The 19,080-nt window shown below is 46.8% G+C and overlaps 1 protein-coding gene across 2 annotated transcripts in view; it reads left to right on the top strand.

Annotated features, from left to right (window-relative positions):
* The window catches only part of LOC147711949 (solute carrier family 2, facilitated glucose transporter member 9-like), a 292,102-nt gene that overhangs the window by 177,848 nt on the left and 95,174 nt on the right, over positions 1-19,080 (top strand). For both annotated transcript variants that reach the window (XM_086922666.1, XM_086922667.1), the window contains exon 6: positions 8,020-8,152. In XM_086922666.1, the coding sequence (XP_086778792.1) occupies positions 8,020-8,152 (133 nt within the window). The remainder of the gene's footprint in view (positions 1-8,019; positions 8,153-19,080) is intronic.

The following is a 19,080-nucleotide window of genomic DNA, read 5'->3' as shown; positions in this document are numbered from 1 at the left end:
ATTCGATCCAGCGATGTTCATGCTTTGCCAGCAGAGAAAATCTCTGTGGAGGAATTCTGAGCCATCTCCATTTTATTTGCATAAAATTCACACCACACCATCCTGATGCAACCATGGTAGCATTGTAGAAACCGATCGATAGACCGCCTTCAAATCATATCAAAAGTCTTAAGCCATATGCACTTACAGCTTGTTCTAAGCATGGGCATTTCCTCATTAAACCAACCCAGCATGGGTCCAGTTCTGCGCGCCATTTTCTCTACCACTGGTGCAATAGATCCAGTGCTCCCAAAATCCAGTCACCAACCTCTGTGCTGGCTACAGTGGGACAGCTATCAAGTATAGGCCAGTTCGCAGCGAGCATTGTGGTGAAATTTGGAGAGGTTACCTTAGCCAATCTCCGAGTTTTCTGCTTTGATCCAAAAGAAGCCTTTAAAGGAATGTTGTGAGAATTCAAAAGAGAATAGGCCCATTGGGGCCCATTGGGGAAAGGGGGGGGGGGGAGAAAGCACCGCCCGAGACTCAATGTAAGTGTGATAAAGGCCGCTTTATTGGAAGCAGGTGCATCCTACACAATAACATCCTCGGCCTGCGCCGCACAATCTAAACCTCATAAATATGTAATTTCCTGCCTCACCCCCACCCCCTCCCCTAACTGATTCCCACAATCCACAAACATTAACAATTAGCATAACGTCAATTTGCCTCTCCACCTGGCTAAATACTTTATTGTGCTAGACCTACCCCCCGATACTCCAAACAGTTCTCCTCTCTTCCCCCATATATTAGGAAGAACCGCCCCTACATACAGAATGCACCCCACCTGCTCCAGCGACATGCGAAAACCCCCCACCCAATCCAAAACCCCCCTTTTTGCACAGAATACAAAACATTGCAAATAGCCTTGAAAAGCCCTGGCGCAATTCGTCACAGAGGCGAAGCACGTGTCGGCTGTCCACGTTTTCATCTATACAAATAAAGAGCAATTATCCACAAAGCAAGAATTCTTCTGCTTCTATTCATACCAAAAAAAAAAAAGGATTGAGCCTAAGGACACCAAGATGTGACGTCCACCAAACTCATCACCCCGTTCAAACCCCTTCTTGCACCAGCCTCCAACAAAACCTGCCCAAAATCCCCATTGCCCCCAAACTCCCCCGCAAAGGAAAATCCCCCGTAAAGAGTAGTGCCTGCCCGTGGGCACCCCCCCCCCCCGAATCATGGCCCAGGGAGGGAGGGAAAAAATTGCCCAACCGCCACCCCCCGCCCGGCGGCCGAGACACCTCACTTAAAATGGTGTCTCTGCCGCGTGGCCGGGCGGATACTACATCCCCGCCCAAAAGGAAGCCCAACCCAGCCCCGCCCCCCAGCCCAAAAGCTACCAAAACACCCAAAACCCCGTCCCCGTGCGGCGCCATCTCTACCTACGGTCGCCCCCCCCCCCCAGGACCCCATTGGGGCCCATTGGGGAAAGGGGGGGGGGGGGGGAAGCACCGCCCGAGACTCAATGTAAGTGTGATAAAGGCCGCTTTATTGGAAGCAGGTGCATCCTACACAATAACATCCTCGGCCTGCGCCGCACAATCTAAACCTCATAAATATGTAATTTCCTGCCTCACCCCCACCCCCTCCCCTAACTGATTCCCACAATCCACAAACATTAACAATTAGCATAACGTCAATTTGCCTCTCCACCTGGCTAAATACTTTATTGTCCTAGACCTACCCCCCGATACTCCAAACAGTTCTCCTCTCTTCCCCCATATATTAGGAAGAACCGCCACTCGAGGGACGTGCTAACGGTCCTCGACCCCCCCCCCCCCCCCTAGGACTCCCCCCTCCCTAAACCCGGGACGCGCCACCTGCCCCATTCGGCAGGACCACCCCCTAACGATATGGCTGCCGCGGACCCCCCTCAAACCCTGTGCTCCTATCCACGCGTTCAAACCGCCGGCAGGTCCTCCCCCCAACCACAGGGCCATGCCCTCCGTCCCAATGTATAGGGCCATGCCCTCCGACACCACGTATAGGGCCATGCCCTCCGTCACCAATGTATAGGGCCATGCCCTCCGTCACCAATGTATAGGGCCATGCCCTCCGTCACCAATGTATAGGGCCATGCCCTCCGTCACCAACGTATCGGGCCATGCCCTCCATCACCAATGTTTAGGGCCATGCCCTTCGTCTCCAATGCGTAGGGCCATGCCCTCCGACACCCATGCATAGGGCCATGCCCTCCGCCACGAACCGTATAGGGCCATGCCCTCAGTCAACGTCACCCCCGGGGCGTGCTTCCTGGCCGCGGAATCGAGCTCCCTAACAGGTATGCCGCACTAACACGAGGCCGTGCCCCCTCTCTGGCGCAGAGGCCCACCCCTGTCAACACCAGGCCTGAGAAGCCGCTCAGCGCCTGCAGGCAGCCCGCCGAGCCGGACGTCCCACCAGAGAGAAGCCCTCCGGATGCGTGTCCCACACCTGCGCCCGTCCGCCAGGAAGAAACCCGTGCCGCACCCGTTCGGCGTCAGACCCCCAGTCCTCCGGCGGGCGTGCTCCCTGGCCATGGAGTCGAGCTCACCACGGAGATGACCACACTGACATGGCACCGTGCTTACTCTCTGGCGCCCCGAAAGAAGTCCTCCACACAGTGCATCACCCCCAGAGCCTGTCCGCCAGGAAAAAACCCACTGCACAACGTACCCCTCCCTCCTCACGCGCGACTGCGACCTCGTTGCGACCCCCCCTGTCCTTGGCGGGCGTGCTCCTTGGCCATGGAGTCGAGCTCATTACGGAGATGACCACACTGACATGGGACCGTGCTTCCTCTCTGGCGCCCAGAAAGAAGTCCTCCACTCAGTGCCTCACCCTCAGAGCCTGTCCGCCAGGAAAAAGCCCACTGCAAAGAACGTACACCTCACCCACGCGCGACTGCACAGTCCACCCACGCGCGACTGGAAACGCCCGCGGCCCATTGAAACTGTAATTTTGTCAGCCGTATTCACAAGTGCATCTGCAGATATTTGCCAAGGTTTTCCACTCCTGGACGTCAACTGTGAAAATGGCACTTTTGTAACATTGATAAGCTTGCCTCCTTCATACTACTAAAATGGAAGAACGTACCTCTTACCCACGCAAAATGTCACATTTATAAACTCTATGCGCTTGCCTCCTTGTGTCCTACTAATAAAACGGGTTCTACAGAAGACATCAGTGTGGTACTCCGCAATGCCCCTTCGCATAGAAAAGATCAGCAATAAGTCCACCGTAAAGAAAAATATGTATATATTTTAAAGCGTGGGATTCGAACACCGAATGCAAGAACAGTAACCTGGGCCCAGATTCAACATACTTCACTGCACGGAGGCGCAAAGTGCAACTCCGCCTTGCTCTATAGAAAACCGTGTAGCACCAAATGTACCACGAGCCGCCTTTCAATTAGGTCTCCGCTGGCACCCGTGCTAAAACAGGCTGGACCCCCGCAAATAACTTTCATATATCACTATATGAATCCCTTATAGGTTCCAGAGTAGCAAGCTACCCCACTGAAAAGCGCTTCGGCACCTCGTCAGGGTAGGAAGCGCTATTTAAAAGTACTCACAATACCATACTTGGCCCTATAAGGCAGTGACCAACGTCTGCGATGGGATGGGGGGGGCGCACTGTGTACGAAGCCACCGGCCTAACTAGCCGAAACATAAATCCCAATTGTAACTTCACCATGAGAGAACATCTGAACGGGGAATTAAGTCGTTTGTGATATGACCCCTCACACTCCAAATGCCTTCACATATATGTTCTACAGAGTATTCCCGATAAAACCTAGTTTGGAGAATACCTTTGTCCCTCAATCCATGGGGCCCCATCATCTTTTTGACACACTGGTTTCCACGGATTTAAATTAAAGGCAATGCTTCAACGGCATATGGCAAACGTTCAAATAGCTCGAGACTTTATTGCACACATCTTACTGTCATGCGCTGCCCCCTACGCACTGTTACTTGCTGAACAATGCGGTCACAAATGTTGACATACTGCGACAATATGGAGATATGTTATACTAACAATACTGCAGGAACATGAAATTAATAAAATGCTGAGCAGCATATGCTATGTGCAATATGTCATAGCACCCAGAGTCCAGAGACCCATGGGCACCTGACGCACTTTTATAAACAGCTTGTACCGTACATATACCCATGATACTATAAGCCGAGACACCTCACTTAAAATGGTGTCTCTGCCGCGTGGCCGGGCGGATACTACATCCCCGCCCAAAAGGAAGCCCAACCCAGCCCCGCCCCCAGCCCAAAAGCTACCAAAACACCCAAAACCCCGTCCCCGTGCGGCGCCATCTCTACCCCCCCCCTCCCCGGCCCAAAATTTTCCCGGGCGGGGCAGGCCTCCCTACGGTGGCCCCCCCCCCCCCCCCCCCCCCCCCCCCCCCCACCCCCCCACCCCCAGGACCCCATTGTCAGACCAGACCAGCAGCAGGGGAGGCCTGACTACTAAATCAACAAGATTAGAAAAAAATAGGATCCAACGTATGCCCGCACTTGTGTGTAGGCCCAGAGACCAGCTGAGGCAGCTGAAGACTGGCTAAGTTCTCTACAATTGCTGAAGCTAGAGGACACACATCTTCACAGTGAAGATTAATGTCCACGACCACGGTAAAGTAAGAAAAGTGTAGAACCAGTGTGGGCAAGACATCTGTCAAAGAAGAGATAAAACTAGCAGCAGGACTTGGTTGCCGATAGATCAGAATCCCTGCAAAGGTAAGATTATTTGAGTATGTCAGGGAGAAAAGCGCAGCCTTGCAGCCGGCTATTGCTACTGTAGTACAACTACAATTTAGGAACGGTTTAAAAATGATAGCAATACCCCCACCACGTTGAAATTGCCTATCCAGCCTTGCTAACCTATAACCTGGCAGGACCGCTGTCAAAATGTCAGTCTGGCAATTTTCCGAGAGCCATGTTTAAGTCAAGAAAATTTCACCAGGACCATGATCAGATATAAAGTCAAACCATTCGAATTTATGCTGCACTAGGGAGCAACAGTTTAAAGAGAAGAAAGAAGCTTTGAATAAAACCTAGGGAGGCTCACCACCCTTTACCAAAGAAGTAATCTTCGACTTCAGGTCAGCACTTACCTTTGGGACTGAGGCCAATGTCGCTGAAAACTCGGACAGAGTTCTCACGTGCCTGGATCCTGCTATCCAGGTCCAGTGTCTGGTGGAAACATGAGGGAGCAAGGCTGCTAATAGCCTGAGTTCTGCTGATGAATATTGCTTAAAAGCTAGGGCACACAGGCAGAGGTCCTGGCTCCTGGTTTAATCAGGGCACCGACCGGCGCACATGCAGAGATACCCTGTTTAAATAGCTCACCTCTAAGTGGGTGTGGCAAAGGTGAAGAACGCCAAAAAACACACAAGGAAGAAACAAAAAACAAACTAGAGCCCAGCAACTCCCCTCCCTCCTGGCAGGCTACCCTACCAGGAAGACTTACTGGTAGATGAAAGTGAACTCAAATAAAACACATAAAAACCACACGAAGGGTAGCCTGGTCTCAAAATGGCTCCCAACGGTGACTGAGCCAGGCAACTCTGACACGACTGTGCTACAACGAAAGAAATTAATTTCCAATAGTAAACAGCACAAGAGTGTTTTGCACTCCCCTCGGGAGCTTCCAACCATGCTCGGACTCGGATACCATCTTTAAATAGCCCACCTCTTATTAAAAAACTAAAAACTAAATAAATCAGTCTCAGGAAGCTTGTTTCCAGTCCAGGGAGGACATGACCTGGCAGTTCCGGCTGGCCTGTTCCCATTCCCACTGGGCACAGGGTCAAGACTGATTTGCATATGGTTGGGTCCAAACTGGAATGGCAAGGTGAGCAAAAAAACGATGGCTTTGGGCCCAGATCTCTATACCGGAGTGAATGTATGACCTTATTCTGCTTTCTGTCCATAAATTGTTCTTTTTGCAATCGTCACCCGAGTGGGACGAGTATGCCCTGACATGGGTCCCGTGCTCTCCATGCCACTGGGGTCAAGCTATCCTGGCTGATGAGGGCTGAAAGTGGACCTAGGATGCTTGTTTCCAGTCCATGGAGGACCAGGCCTGGCAGTTCAGGCAGGACTGCTCCCATTGGGCACAGGGTCAAGACTGATTTGCATATGGCGTGGTCCAAACTGGAATGGCATGGTGAGCAAAAAGACGATGGATTTAGGCCCAGATCTCTGTACTGGGGTGAATGTATGACATTGTTCTGCATTCTATCCATCAATTGTTCTTTTTGTAGAATACAAAGTGTAGCTCCTTTTAGTCTATTTAATTTACACTTTTTAAAACATAGGTCTTTTTTTAGCTTGAATACATACATTAATCTATATTTCTAGGAGTAGTTACTTAATAAATTGTTGTCCTTAGGTGTGGCATGGTTCCATACAGTAACTTTGCAGTACTGGCAAGGAGATGGTAGTGAGTTACACCCTTAAATACTCCAAGCAGGCATGCTAGATGATGCTTTTGTAGGGGATTAGTGAGGCTTATTTATGTCAATAGTTAGAGGATTTAAATATGCTTCTTGCGCTTTTGAATATGGGACCAGATGTACTGGATTGGAAAGGCTTCGATTCACTAAATTGGAGTCTTAGAGACCACAAAATAAGTTTTTGGTATCTACCAAACCCAAATAGTAATTCGGTAATATGTTACTGAATCGCAATTTGGGTTTGCGAGTACGTACTGAATTGATATTTGGAATGGGTATGTTTTGAGGCATCCCTTCCAAAAAGCGATTCACAAAGGATGTAATATTTTGCGATCAAAAAACCGTAGCAAAACCTATTTTACCAACTTCACAAAGGTAGTGCCAACCCCTTCACAATCTGGACAGGGTCCTTAAAGGACCCCAACCCTTTCATGAATGTTGACTACAAAAATGTATAGGTGTAGGCAGCAGTCCATGGGACCACTGCTTACTTCTAGGTTATGAAACTTTGTTCTTTCTCAATGTATCCCACTTGAGGAAAATGGAATGTATTTGAAAAAAAGATTGCTTTATTTAAAAGCTAACACAGGCAGTGGTGGCCTGCTCACTCCAGCAGCCCACCATCCCTGTGATGGCAGGGAATAGAAGCAGGTTGTGATTTGCGACCTACCTCGTTAATGTCCATGAGGTATGTGACATTGTGACCCACTACTATTCCGTATTTTGTGAAATTACCTATTACTTAAGTTTGGTTGCACAATAGCATAGGTTCTGCATAAAGATGGCGCACAAATTGATCCACTTTTTCTGCATTCTACCTTCATACCTCTAGTTAGAAATTCTTTATGAGAAACATGCTGCCTTGCAAAGTAAAGTACCACTTGGTGAAGCAGGCAATGAGAGTTGTAAGAAGCTTACATCTGAAAATCTGTTTAAAGCTTCTGTCTGGAATATGGTTTCAAAACTTGGGTCTGCAAAGATTACTGAGCGTTGTATCTGATTCAGTCTTTAATCTACACCTACCTTTGTAATAACCCTAATCAGAAACGTTACTATTTTCAAAGCACATATTAATAACCGATTGGTCTGTTCATGTCCACAAGATGGGTTACTGATCACCAGATCAAGGGTAGTCATTTTAAGGAAACTCTCAAGGATCAAACCCACTAAGATTGGAACATTTTTTTTCTCTGGGCACACTGAGCTATGGTAATAGTTACACCTTCCTTTTAAAATGTGCATTGAATTCTTAACAATTGGATGGTTCAATTCTTACGTAATCTATGCAAAGCTTGATTTCTGTACTATGGCTTTGTATTTCCATTATTCCCAATCAAATGTAATCTGCTTTTGGGTATTGTTCAGATGTTTATTATCCCTGTTGTATTGTCTCCTTTCTTCCTTCATATTATATGTTGAACAGTCTTTTAATTTTCCTCTGCATTAAAGATTGACAAAGATAGCTTCTCATCGAATACTGTTTTGAGTGTCTTAAGTGTAATACTTCCTTTCGTGTGTTTTAATTTCAGGATGCAGATTGGCCCCTCTTCCTTTCTCTTGTTGTTGTACCCACTTTTATACAACTCTTGCTACTCCCTTGGTTCCCCGAAAGTCCTCGATATCTCCTGATTGAAAAGAATAATGTCCATGCTGCAGTTGCTGGTGAGTGAGAAGTTTCCCTCCCTATATCTTGCCCTTTGTTCAGGAAGGGACTGGCATGTTTGTCGTATTATTAGATACAAGTCTTGCTTGAGGCAACCAAACTGATTTTGATCCTAAACCTTATGTTGAGCACAAGCCATCTGGTAGGGTTAGTCTTAAGGTAATCCCTAGCAATACGCCTGAACATCAGGTGATGGGTAATGTGTGAAGCCCAATGGATGCTTGCAATATTGCTATTGGCATGTACTTCCAAGAACGCCATATTTTAATCTTCGTCTTGCCAAAGGGTGAGGAGATCTACAAAATGAACACAACCAACTGCTGTACTATACAGCACATGTACTGCAGTTAATGCATTGGAAAGAATTTGTTTATGGTGATCTTTGCGAGGGGAGTCGTGAGTTGTTGTGATCATCTAATAGAAAGTATTTGTGTAGATATAATTCTGAACATGGCAAACATTTTTGTATTCCAGGTGCTTCTGTCAGCTAGATTCTGGATGATCTCAAAAATCCCATAAAAAACAGCCCTGTGACAGCCTTACATTATCTTGGGTTTGGTTTCACTGATGGCTATAAGATTGATTGTGAACCACCAGTGATAATGTGAGTCGTGCAACATTCAGGAGAGTTGATTCCCATTTTATTCCAGCTGATTGGTGATAAACCGAGATTGTGTTATTTAGGAAGGCAAAGACTATGGCACACAGACTGGTAGCCATCTGAACTGGGTCCCACCCCTTGTGCCAGGAGTACAATTAAAAACCTCTGCATTATTTTGATGAGACCCTCTCTCTGTGGCACTTGTTTTGCTACCATGCACTTGACCAAAAAAGTGTTCCAGGGGCTCCCTTTAAGTTCCAGGAAACTCTTATTCAACCTTCATCAGGAGATGTAATGACTATGGTAATGCCCTGATGGTTGGGGCTAATGAAGCCCTTCATTTCAAACTACAGGTGGTACAGAATACAGCCGCACGTCTGGACTGTAATCTTCCTCCTGGCACTCCATCTGCTCCAACTCTAAGAGCCCTGCACAGACTTCGGGTCAGGAAGCAATCCTAATTTAAACGTTTTTGTCTTGCCTACAAGTCGTTGGCTGGCCGGGGTCCTACTTACTTGGAAAAGAAACTCCTCCCCTATTGCCCCACTAAACATCTTCGAACCAAGGCTAAAGCATTGCTCAGTGCCCGCAGCTCGAGATTGGGTGGCCTGTCCTTTTCTTACCTTGCCTTTTTCACTAGAATAAACTACCTTTCCATATTCGCTATTGTACGGAGTTTGTTAGATTTTTTAAACTTTTGAAGACCTGGCTATTCTAGTTTGTTTGTCTTGCTCTGTATCAGGAAAGCACCGAGATACACCTTTGGGTGGGATTTGTCTGCCGTATATCAAGTATTATAAACAAAACATAACATTGTGATGAGGTATGAATAGAAGTGTGGAAAGAATGTAGTGATCTGGGAGTGGAGGATAACATACAGAGTTTAAAAACAAACCCTGTCAATTTTGTATACAACAGCAGATTATATACAAACAATATACACAGATTCAATGTAATCTGTTGCAACAAAATTAATTGGCGCTTTAAATCCCTACATCAGACTTGCAACAGTCAAAGGGATTTTGCTTTTAGCTTGAGACTTGTGCATAATAGCACGGCTCTTATTGAGTATGATCACATCACCTTCATCATGATAGAACTCAACAGGCTCCCCTTGCTGGCCCACACTATCTTCAAAAACACCTGCATCGTTTACAGAGCCATGAAGACCAGAACCCCGGATGATCTTAAAGAGAAGCTCACATCTCTGATGGTTCTGGGCACACCCACAGCCAGGACACCATCAGACTAAGAAGTATAAAAAAACAAGATATCAGGCCTTCCATAGATTTACCCAGGATCTGGAACAATATCCCTGCATCCAACAGACTGCCTAAATTAGAAAGGGTTTAAGAACCACCTCTTTTGAGAACACAACATCAGGATGTATTAACTGTTCATAACCCAGCTACATCTCCTAATTCTTGTTGACCTTATGGTTGTCTTTGAACTTGTACAACGCTCTGCTTGTGTTATAGAAATACCTTATACATACATAGCTAGTACATATCCATGAGTGTGGGCTCGTTACTTTTTTCGAATGGTGAATACACACAGAATTTGCATCCCTTAATCCTAAAGATGACACCATCATCAGTCTAACATAGGGGTCAGAAATTAAGAAAGTTAATTCTGTGGCAATATTTCTCTTGTACTTTAGACATGAATTGATGTAACAAACTTGCTCATATACTTGTTTGAAGTTTGTATTTGTACTGGTCACCAGCCACATCTCATATTTTTGGCCATTTTTCCTCTGATATTCCCCTATATATTTTTTTTTATTCTGACATGCCCTTAATTGTATTCCCCATTGAATTGCTACTCTGGTGCACCTTATTACCCTTGGAGTCCTCTACTATGGGGAGACCACAAAAGGATTTTGAGGTTAGTCTTTGTGGGTACCCCCATTTGACACGCATGGAAACAGGATAAGATTGGTGATCGTGAATGTACTGTTTTTCTGATGGGGGATACATGACAGGAAAGATGCCTACTTGCCCTATATCAAATTTCAGAGACCCTCCAGCATCTGCAAACGTTTTTGTCCCAGGAGTGATCTCAAACACAGAAATGATTGTGAATTTGACTGACTGTGCGCTTACGGGTCAGTGACTGACTGTGCGCGAACAGGTCAGTGACTGACTGTGCGATGATTTTGGTCATACCGAGAGAAACATAGCGGCCGCTGACTGAACGGTCGCAGGTGTTCCCCCTCTGGGTTCTAATGGCGGCTTGACTTTGGGGGCGAAATAACTAAGATACCCTCACTCAGCCCCCCTGATGATGGTGTAGACTGGGCCTAACCTTTTTTTGGCGGATTCCGTGCCGGTATCCCTGTCTCCGCCGGCGTCTGCGTTTCCATTGGCGTTTCCATCGGCGGTTGCAGTTCCAGCGTCCCTGCCGGGGGCTGGGGGGGAGAAGGAGAGGAGCCTGTTGCTGGCCTTCCAGTTCGGATCGTGGTGTGTTCATTGGAGGAGCACGATCGGAGGGCTGGATGGTATTCGACGCAGTAGCAGCTGAGGGAGAGCGAGAGGCGGTAGCTGAACGTCCAACGAGCTGGAGGTGGGGAAGAGCCGCGGCGGTGTTGAGGCGGTCTGGATGGCTGCCGTGTTGCTGTAAAGACAGTGCTTTTGAGGCTGGATAGAGCAGTACAGGGAGAAAGAGCTGGATTGGGGGCTGGGAAAGATCGGTGGGGGTTGCTGGCAGAAGAGGTCTTCAACTAGACTTTTTGTACGAGTGAGGTATTGGCGAGTAGCTTCTTTGAGGGTAATGGTGGCATTCTTTTCTTGTACTGATTTTCCACCGCACACCCTTAGAGACAAAAAAGGTATATCTAAGGAAAATCTTGCTGCAGTAGAGAGGGATATACTAGGCAAGGTGCTGATTTACTGTATGGAGAGTGGAGCTTTTGCGCAAGAGGGTATTTTTGCCCTCCAACCGACCAGATACTCACTCATTCAATTACTCCCCAACAACTCAAACCCCCCCTGTTGCGGAAGTAAATATTGTGACCAGGAAGGGTAAACAGATTAAACAGGAGGGACATTCAGGAACACCAGTAACCCCAGTTCTTCTTAAAACACAAAAGAGTAAGGCAAAACTAAGAGAAAAGAAATCTGTAGAAATCAAAGTAAGAATTACCCCATCTTTGAAGTCTTACTATCAGGTCATGTCTCTTACTTCCTCTAAAATAAACCACCAAACCCAAGCCCAGCCCCAAGTCCTTTGTAAACCTGAAACAGTTTGCAGGGAAAGGAGAAGACTCTACCTGAATCTACTGGTGTGGATAGCAGTGTGACCGGTAAGAAAGATACGGCAGAATCCACACTAAAAACTACACTAAAATCTAATCGGGATCTGGAAGTACATCCAGATATAACCCTTAACAGATTCTCTACATTTGATCAGCAGGAGGATGAGATTCAGGGGTTAGAATTAAAATCTAGAGACACGCCCGAACCACCAGAAACATCAGTGAAGATCAGCAGGAGGATGAGATTCAGGGGTTAGAATTAAAATCTAGAGACACGCCCGAACCACCAGAAACATCAGTGAAGGGGAAAAATGAAGAAGTGGCAAAAGAAGGCCCGTCTGTTAACTGGTGGTTAAGGATTTTCCAGCTCCAACCTCCCACTCACTGGCAGATATTCTATTGGCCCTGAAAGAGGAGATGGACAACAGATTCACAGTCTCCGAGGCAAACCAAGCCGATTTTGGCTAATAGATTCCTGGTCTCTGAAGCAAATCAAGCGGCTATTCGGTCCTCCTGCGAGTTATTGGCCCAGAAACTGGAAGTAGTCCCTGCAAGGACGGACGCAAATGAGGAAGAGATTCCTATGATCAAAACAGCAATGGAGGCAACTACGTCACAGTTGGGGAAACTGTCCATCCAAAATAAAGAGCTTTAGGACGATCTGGAGAGGTTGGAGAATCATGCTAGGAAAAATAACCTGAAGGTTATGAACATACCCGAAGCAATGGAAGGGGATGACATTAAGGGTTTTTTGATCTCGCTCTTGGAACGCACAGTCCTTAAAGACCACCCGGGAATAGTCTTAAGTTATGAAATACAAAGAGTCCGTAGAGACCCATTTAAAAAGAAATCCTGGTCGGTCGAAGCCCCAGAAAATGTTGGTTAATTTCCTGTCTTACTCAGTAAAAGAAAAAATCTTGTCTGCTGCCCTAAAGGAAGGTGCTATATCTTCCTCATTTGCATAACAGTCTCCCTTTTCATTCTTTATTAGATCAGACATTTCCCATATAACAGCAGAAAGACAGTGGGAATTGGGGAAGAGATTACCAGAGCTGAATGGGTTGGGGCCAAGGGCTCAATTGAGATTTCCTGCGACACTCCCTGTTATGTGGAATAACCACATGCACATGATTTGTTATCTCTAACAAAATAAAGCCTCAAGCCAAGCCGCCAGTTTATGATTATATTATAAAGAAGTTTTTCCTTTAAAAGCCCAGAGGAGGGGGGGGCATTTTCTTTTGGTAGGTAGGGTTCCTAAAGGGGTTAGGGGCTCATGGGGGGGGGGGGGTAGGGTGGGAAGGACGGTTGGGGTGGGGGAGCACAGGGTGGCAGGAAAAAAAAGTAATAAAAATCGCTTATCTCACTGGTTATCTAAACTATGTTGAAAGGCCGTCTGTTGAGTAGGGAATGCAAGATAAAAAAACAAAATGAAGGGGGGCCGTGATATCCAATTTTTTTCTTGGAATTCAAATGGCCTGAGATGCCCAAGACGACCAAGATTAATTTTTAAATATCTAAAGATGTTACCAGTACAAGTTTGTTTACTGCAGGAAACGCACTTAAGTCAAACAGAGTCTGAGAACATCTTTTCTAAACTTCCTTGGTTACAATGTTTTTGCCACGCTCAACAGATAGTGCACTGCCGAGGGGTGGCAATATTGGTCAAGAAAGGTCTTAGTTGTGAGATAAAATCAGTCTCTACAGACCAAACCGGAAGATGGATTATTGCCCAGTTGGGCTTTGAAGGGGAAAAACTGACATGTAGTTCATTTTATGGTCCTAATGTGGATGACCCCTCTTTTCTGGTTAAACTGCAGGATAACCTTATTTTAGCGTCGCCTCCAATGATAGTTGGAGGTGAATTCAACATCCGCCTTGATCCAGTTAAGGATAGGTCCAATCGCAGCTGCATTATTGGATCTCCCAGATCTAGAAGGGTTTTGAAAAATCTCCTTAACATTAATATGGTGGATGTTTGTAGAGCAAAGATGGGGGTTCACAGGGTTTTACTTTTCATAGTACAAAATACCACCATTTAGCAAGAATAGACTATATCTTAATCAATAAAGAAGCCCTAGATAAGATTCAAAATATCTCTGTAGCACCTAGTCATCTCTCGGATCATGCCCCTTTGCTCTTTGCATTTTCCACGAGTAGTACGTGTTTACAACCAAGGTGGACTTTGAATAGAGTCTACCTAATGGACACAGATATTATCCAGACAATAAAAGCGGCCTTTACTGAATTTTTTACTTTTAACATGGGTTCTACTTCAATAGATCAAGTTTGGGACGCATATAAAGCTAATTTGAGAGGGGTGCTGGGTACCCAAATAAGAATTAAAAATAAGAAAAATGCCCTAGAATTACAGTCCCTTGAGTCGAGAATATTGGCCCTCGAAAGGGAAAGGGAAAGGAACCGTGTAATTCAAGAGAATCCCAGGGGCTTGGTGCAACTAGAGGAGGATCTTAAGAAGGCTACACAAAACCTAAGGATTTTTCTAGATGGAAAATGCAAGGCCCAGTGGCAAGCACTGAATATGGAGAACTTTGAATATGGGGAGAGAGCTGGTGCATTGCTGGCTTGGAAAGCAAGAGTATACTGAGCAAGAAATGATATAAATGAACTTATCATAGACATTCTGGGAACAAAATCAAGCAACTCTGAAGATATACCGGATTGTCTTCGGTCTCTATTTTCAACTCTGTATAGTGAGGAAATAACACCTTCCCCAGAAGCAATTAGCTCATGGCTTAGAGATAAATCTATGCCGGTTTTACCTAAAACAGCTAAAGACTCACTGGAAGCATCTATCTCAGTGGAGGAGATAAAGGCTCAAATCAAGAGGGCAAAAAATAAAAAGCAGCTGGCCCGGACTCCCTTCCTAATGAGATTTATAAACTGTTAGACAAAGAGCTTTTGCCTATTCTTCAAATCCTCTTTAACTCCGTTTATTCCACTTCTGGCATGGTTCCAAGACCTTGGAAAGAGGCTACAATAGTTTTAATATTGAAGCCAGGGAAAAACCCGATGTTGGCTGACTCCTACTGACCAATCTCCCTGTTGAATGCTGATTATAAAATCATTTGGGCATCTTAGCAGGGAGGTTGGCAAAACCTGGTACCAAGCCTAATAAATCCCGACCAGAAAGGTTTTATGGTGGGAAGGTTCATTCCGGAGCAAACCCAAATCTTGATCAGTAACATCGACTTGGCTGAGAGGAGGAATGACCCTTTAGCAGTAGTGGCCCTGGATGCCGCTAAGGCATTTGACCAGGTGTGCTGTAGATATCTCTGGGGGGTATTCGAGACTGTGGGAATGGGTCCGATATTTGTGCAAACCCTAAAAAAAATTATTCTGGGGCATCAGCAAAAATCCTGTTAAATGGCTCCATGATCCAGAGTTTTGAAATAAAGAGGGGAACAAGGCAGGGGTGCCCTCTGTCCACTCTTTTATTCAATATTTCTATTGAACCCCTGGCTCAGATGATCAGGTTGGATAATAACATCAGACCATTCAAATCACCAGATTATCTGTGTAAAATAGCTCTCTACGCAGACTGTTATTATATATACAAGCGACCCCAAAATTGCCATTCCTCGGATTGAGATGCTGTTACAGGAGTTCGGTTTACTGTCAGGTTATCTTGCCAACTCTGCAAAAACATAGATCTTGTGTTGGAATACAGTGTATAGGGGAGGCCCAGAAAGTGGGGAGTTTAAGTATTTGGGGATTAAAATTGTAAAAGATCTGAAGAAAATCCCCACGCTAAATTTGGCTACGGTTGAAAAAGATATAGAGTACCTCTTTGCAAGATGGAAAAATCTCCTGTTGTCTATTTATGGTAGGGTCAATCTAGTAAAGATGACGGTCCTCCCCAAACTGACTTATCTGTTTAACACCATCCCCCTTACTTTTCCACACAAAGCTATAAATAAAGTCCATGATAAGATAGGAAGTTTTAGATGGGGTCAAAAGAGTGCAAGACTGTCATGGAAGAAGCTGAGAAGGAAGCTTCTAAAGGGCGGCTTGGCTCTACCAGAATGGCATTTCAGTTTAAAGGCATTAGGATGTTACTTACAACACCAGCTGAAACTAAGTAGGGTAGCCTTTTGAGGGAAATGGCTTTGGCAGAGGGGGACAACGGGCAAGGTCGGTTCTTGTTTAAATTCGGGGCGCCCAGATTCTTCAAACGAGTACGTCTAAAGTTTTTGAAAAATGCCTTGTCAACATGGTATAAATTGAGGCGAATCTGAGGTTTGGGGTATTTTTCTAATCTAGCCCCAATATGGGTCTCCCCAGGGACCCCAGAGTGCTTGAATGACAGTTTAGTGACTCCATTAAAGGAGGCGAGACTGCAGACATGGTCGGAATTGGTGGATTCAGATGGTCTACTTCTATGGGAATATTTATTGGCCAAGATTGGTCCAACATTTTCAAGATTCAAATACATCCAATTGAGATCATGGTATGAGGCGGAAGAGGGGGAGATCAAAGGGAATTGGGATCTTGAACAGCTTTTTTTAGATCCGCATCCAAGGAAAAAAGAAATATCTTATTGGTATGCAAGGCTGCTTGAGGCGGTAGATAGAGAGTTCCCGTCTCAATCTGCTGTATGGAACTCCCTCCCCCAGCCTTGCCCTGTAGAAGAAAGATTTGAATCTTTCCCTAAACTAATATATTAATATATAAAGCCAGCAAGATTAAAAAGGAATCATTTTTTGTGTTAAATAGGCTTTATTTTACCCCGGCCAGAATTGCAAAGTTTGCCAAAATTCCGATTCCCAAAATGCCCCAGATGTAAAACCGATAAGGCTGATGATCGCCACATGAGTGTTCGGAACTAACTGTATTTTGGAAGTATGTGAGAAATATTGATTGCTAATTTTGGCATAGATCTGGAAATGGATATTAACTTGGTTATTTTTGGTATGAACGAGTCTATAGCGGAGGTGCTCTCCCAGATGGACAAAGGCCTATTATTGTATCTGATAATTCTAGCCAGGAGAGAAATCTGTTTAAGGTGGAAAGATCCGATCCCCCCAATAGAGAAAATTGGGTAAAAGCTATACTAAACATCGCTCGTATGGATCAGGGAGATAGTTCAGGAACACAGGCTAACATCTGGTCTCCCCTTTTGGGCTGGGGTCGGCACCTACATCTGATAAATTTCTAGTCTAAAGGTGGTGGTATCCCGGTCCAATGATTACACCTAACCTCAACCACGTGAGGAAGCCCTGGGGGCGTGGATCTATGCAGTGAGTCGAAGGGCGCCCAGATCTATTATAGACGGCTTGCTAAACCTGCTCAGATCAAAGGTGAGATGTGGACAAAAATAAAATTTTAAAAAGTGACTGACTGTGCGCGAACGGGCCAGTGACTGACTGTGCCCGAACGGGCCAGTGACTGACTGTGCCCGAACGGGCCAGTGACTGACTGTGTGCGAACGGGCCAGTGACTGACTGTGCGCGAACGGGCCAGTGACTGACTGTGCGCGAACGGGCCAGGGACTGACTGTGCGCGAACGGGCCAGTGACTGACTGTGCGCGAACGGGCCAGGGACTGACTGTGCGCGAACGGGCCAGGGACTGACTGTGCGCGAGCGGGCCAGGGACTGACTGTGCGCGAGCGGGCCAGGGACTGACTGTGCGCGAGCGGGCCAGGGACTGACTGTGCGCGAACGGGCCAGCGACTGCCTGTGAGCGAACGGGCCAGCGACTGCCTGTGAGCGAACGGGCCAGCGACTGCCTGTGAGCGAACGGGCCAGCGACTGCCTGACTGAGCGGACGGGCCAGCGACTGCCTGACTGAGCGGACGGGCCAGCGACTGACTGACTGAGTGGACGGGCCAGCGACTGACTGACTGACTGAGTGGACGGGCCAACTGAGTGGACGGGCCAGCGACTGCCTGACTGAGTGGACGGGCCAGCGACTGACTGACTGGACGGGCCAGCGACTGACTGACTGGACGGGACAGCGACTGACTGACTGGACGGGACAGCGACTGACTGACTGGACGGGACAGCGACTGACTGACTGGACGGGACAGCGACTGACTGACTGGACGGGACAGCGACTGACTGACTGGACGGGACAGCGACTGACTGACTGGACGGGACAGCGACTGACTGACTGGACGGGACAGCGACTGACTGACTGGACTGGACGGGACAGCGACTGACTGACTGACTGGACGGGACAGCGACTGACTGACTGACTGGACGGGACAGCGACTGACTGACTGACTGGACGGGACAGCGACTGACTGACTGACTGGACGGGACAGCGACTGACTGACTGACTGGACGGGACAGCGACTGACTGACTGACTGGACGGGACAGCGACTGACTGACTGACTGGACGGGACAGCGACTGACTGACTGACTGGACGGGACAGCGACTGACTGACTGACTGACTGGACAGCGACTGACTGACTGACTGAGTGGACGGGACAGCGACTGACTGACTGAGTGGACGGGACAGCGACTGACTGACTGACTGAGAGGACGGGACAGCGACTGACTGACTGGCGACTGACTGACTGACTGAGAGGACGGGACAGCGACTGACTGACTGAACGGGACAGCGACTGAGTGGATGGGAAAGGAAAGTGACTGTGTGGACGGGAATGTGTGTGAGTGTGTGAACCAATGGGAAAGTGAGTGGATGGAAAAGTGAAAGTGATATTGAACAGAAAAGTGATCATAAACACCACAGTGATTGTGGGTGAGGGTTGATAACCTACACCATTGGGAGTACATTTTTTCAGCTAAATGATCATAAACCCCAGCTTGTGTGAAAGAGTTGCTATAAGGGAGGATGGCTCTTGCCCACAAAAAAAGGAATGTTCCATCCTCAGCTTCTTTCTTCTGTTAAGCTTTATGGTTGGGAAAGGCAAAACTTGCTTTAATAGCAGCCTTAACTTTAGAGAAACCTGCTTTTTGACATTTCATAACACCACCCAGTGAAATGTGGTAGGAGGAAAGACTTGCTTTGCCCAGTTACATCCCTCCTTCCTCCATGCAGGAATATGCCAATGAAACCAATTCCAACCTATCTGCCTCATACC

The sequence above is a fragment of the Lissotriton vulgaris genome, chromosome 5, assembly GCF_964263255.1.
Source record: "Lissotriton vulgaris chromosome 5, aLisVul1.2, whole genome shotgun sequence".
NCBI classification, from domain to species: domain Eukaryota; kingdom Metazoa; phylum Chordata; class Amphibia; order Caudata; family Salamandridae; genus Lissotriton; species Lissotriton vulgaris.
This window is presented reverse-complemented; position numbering and strand designations above follow the sequence as displayed.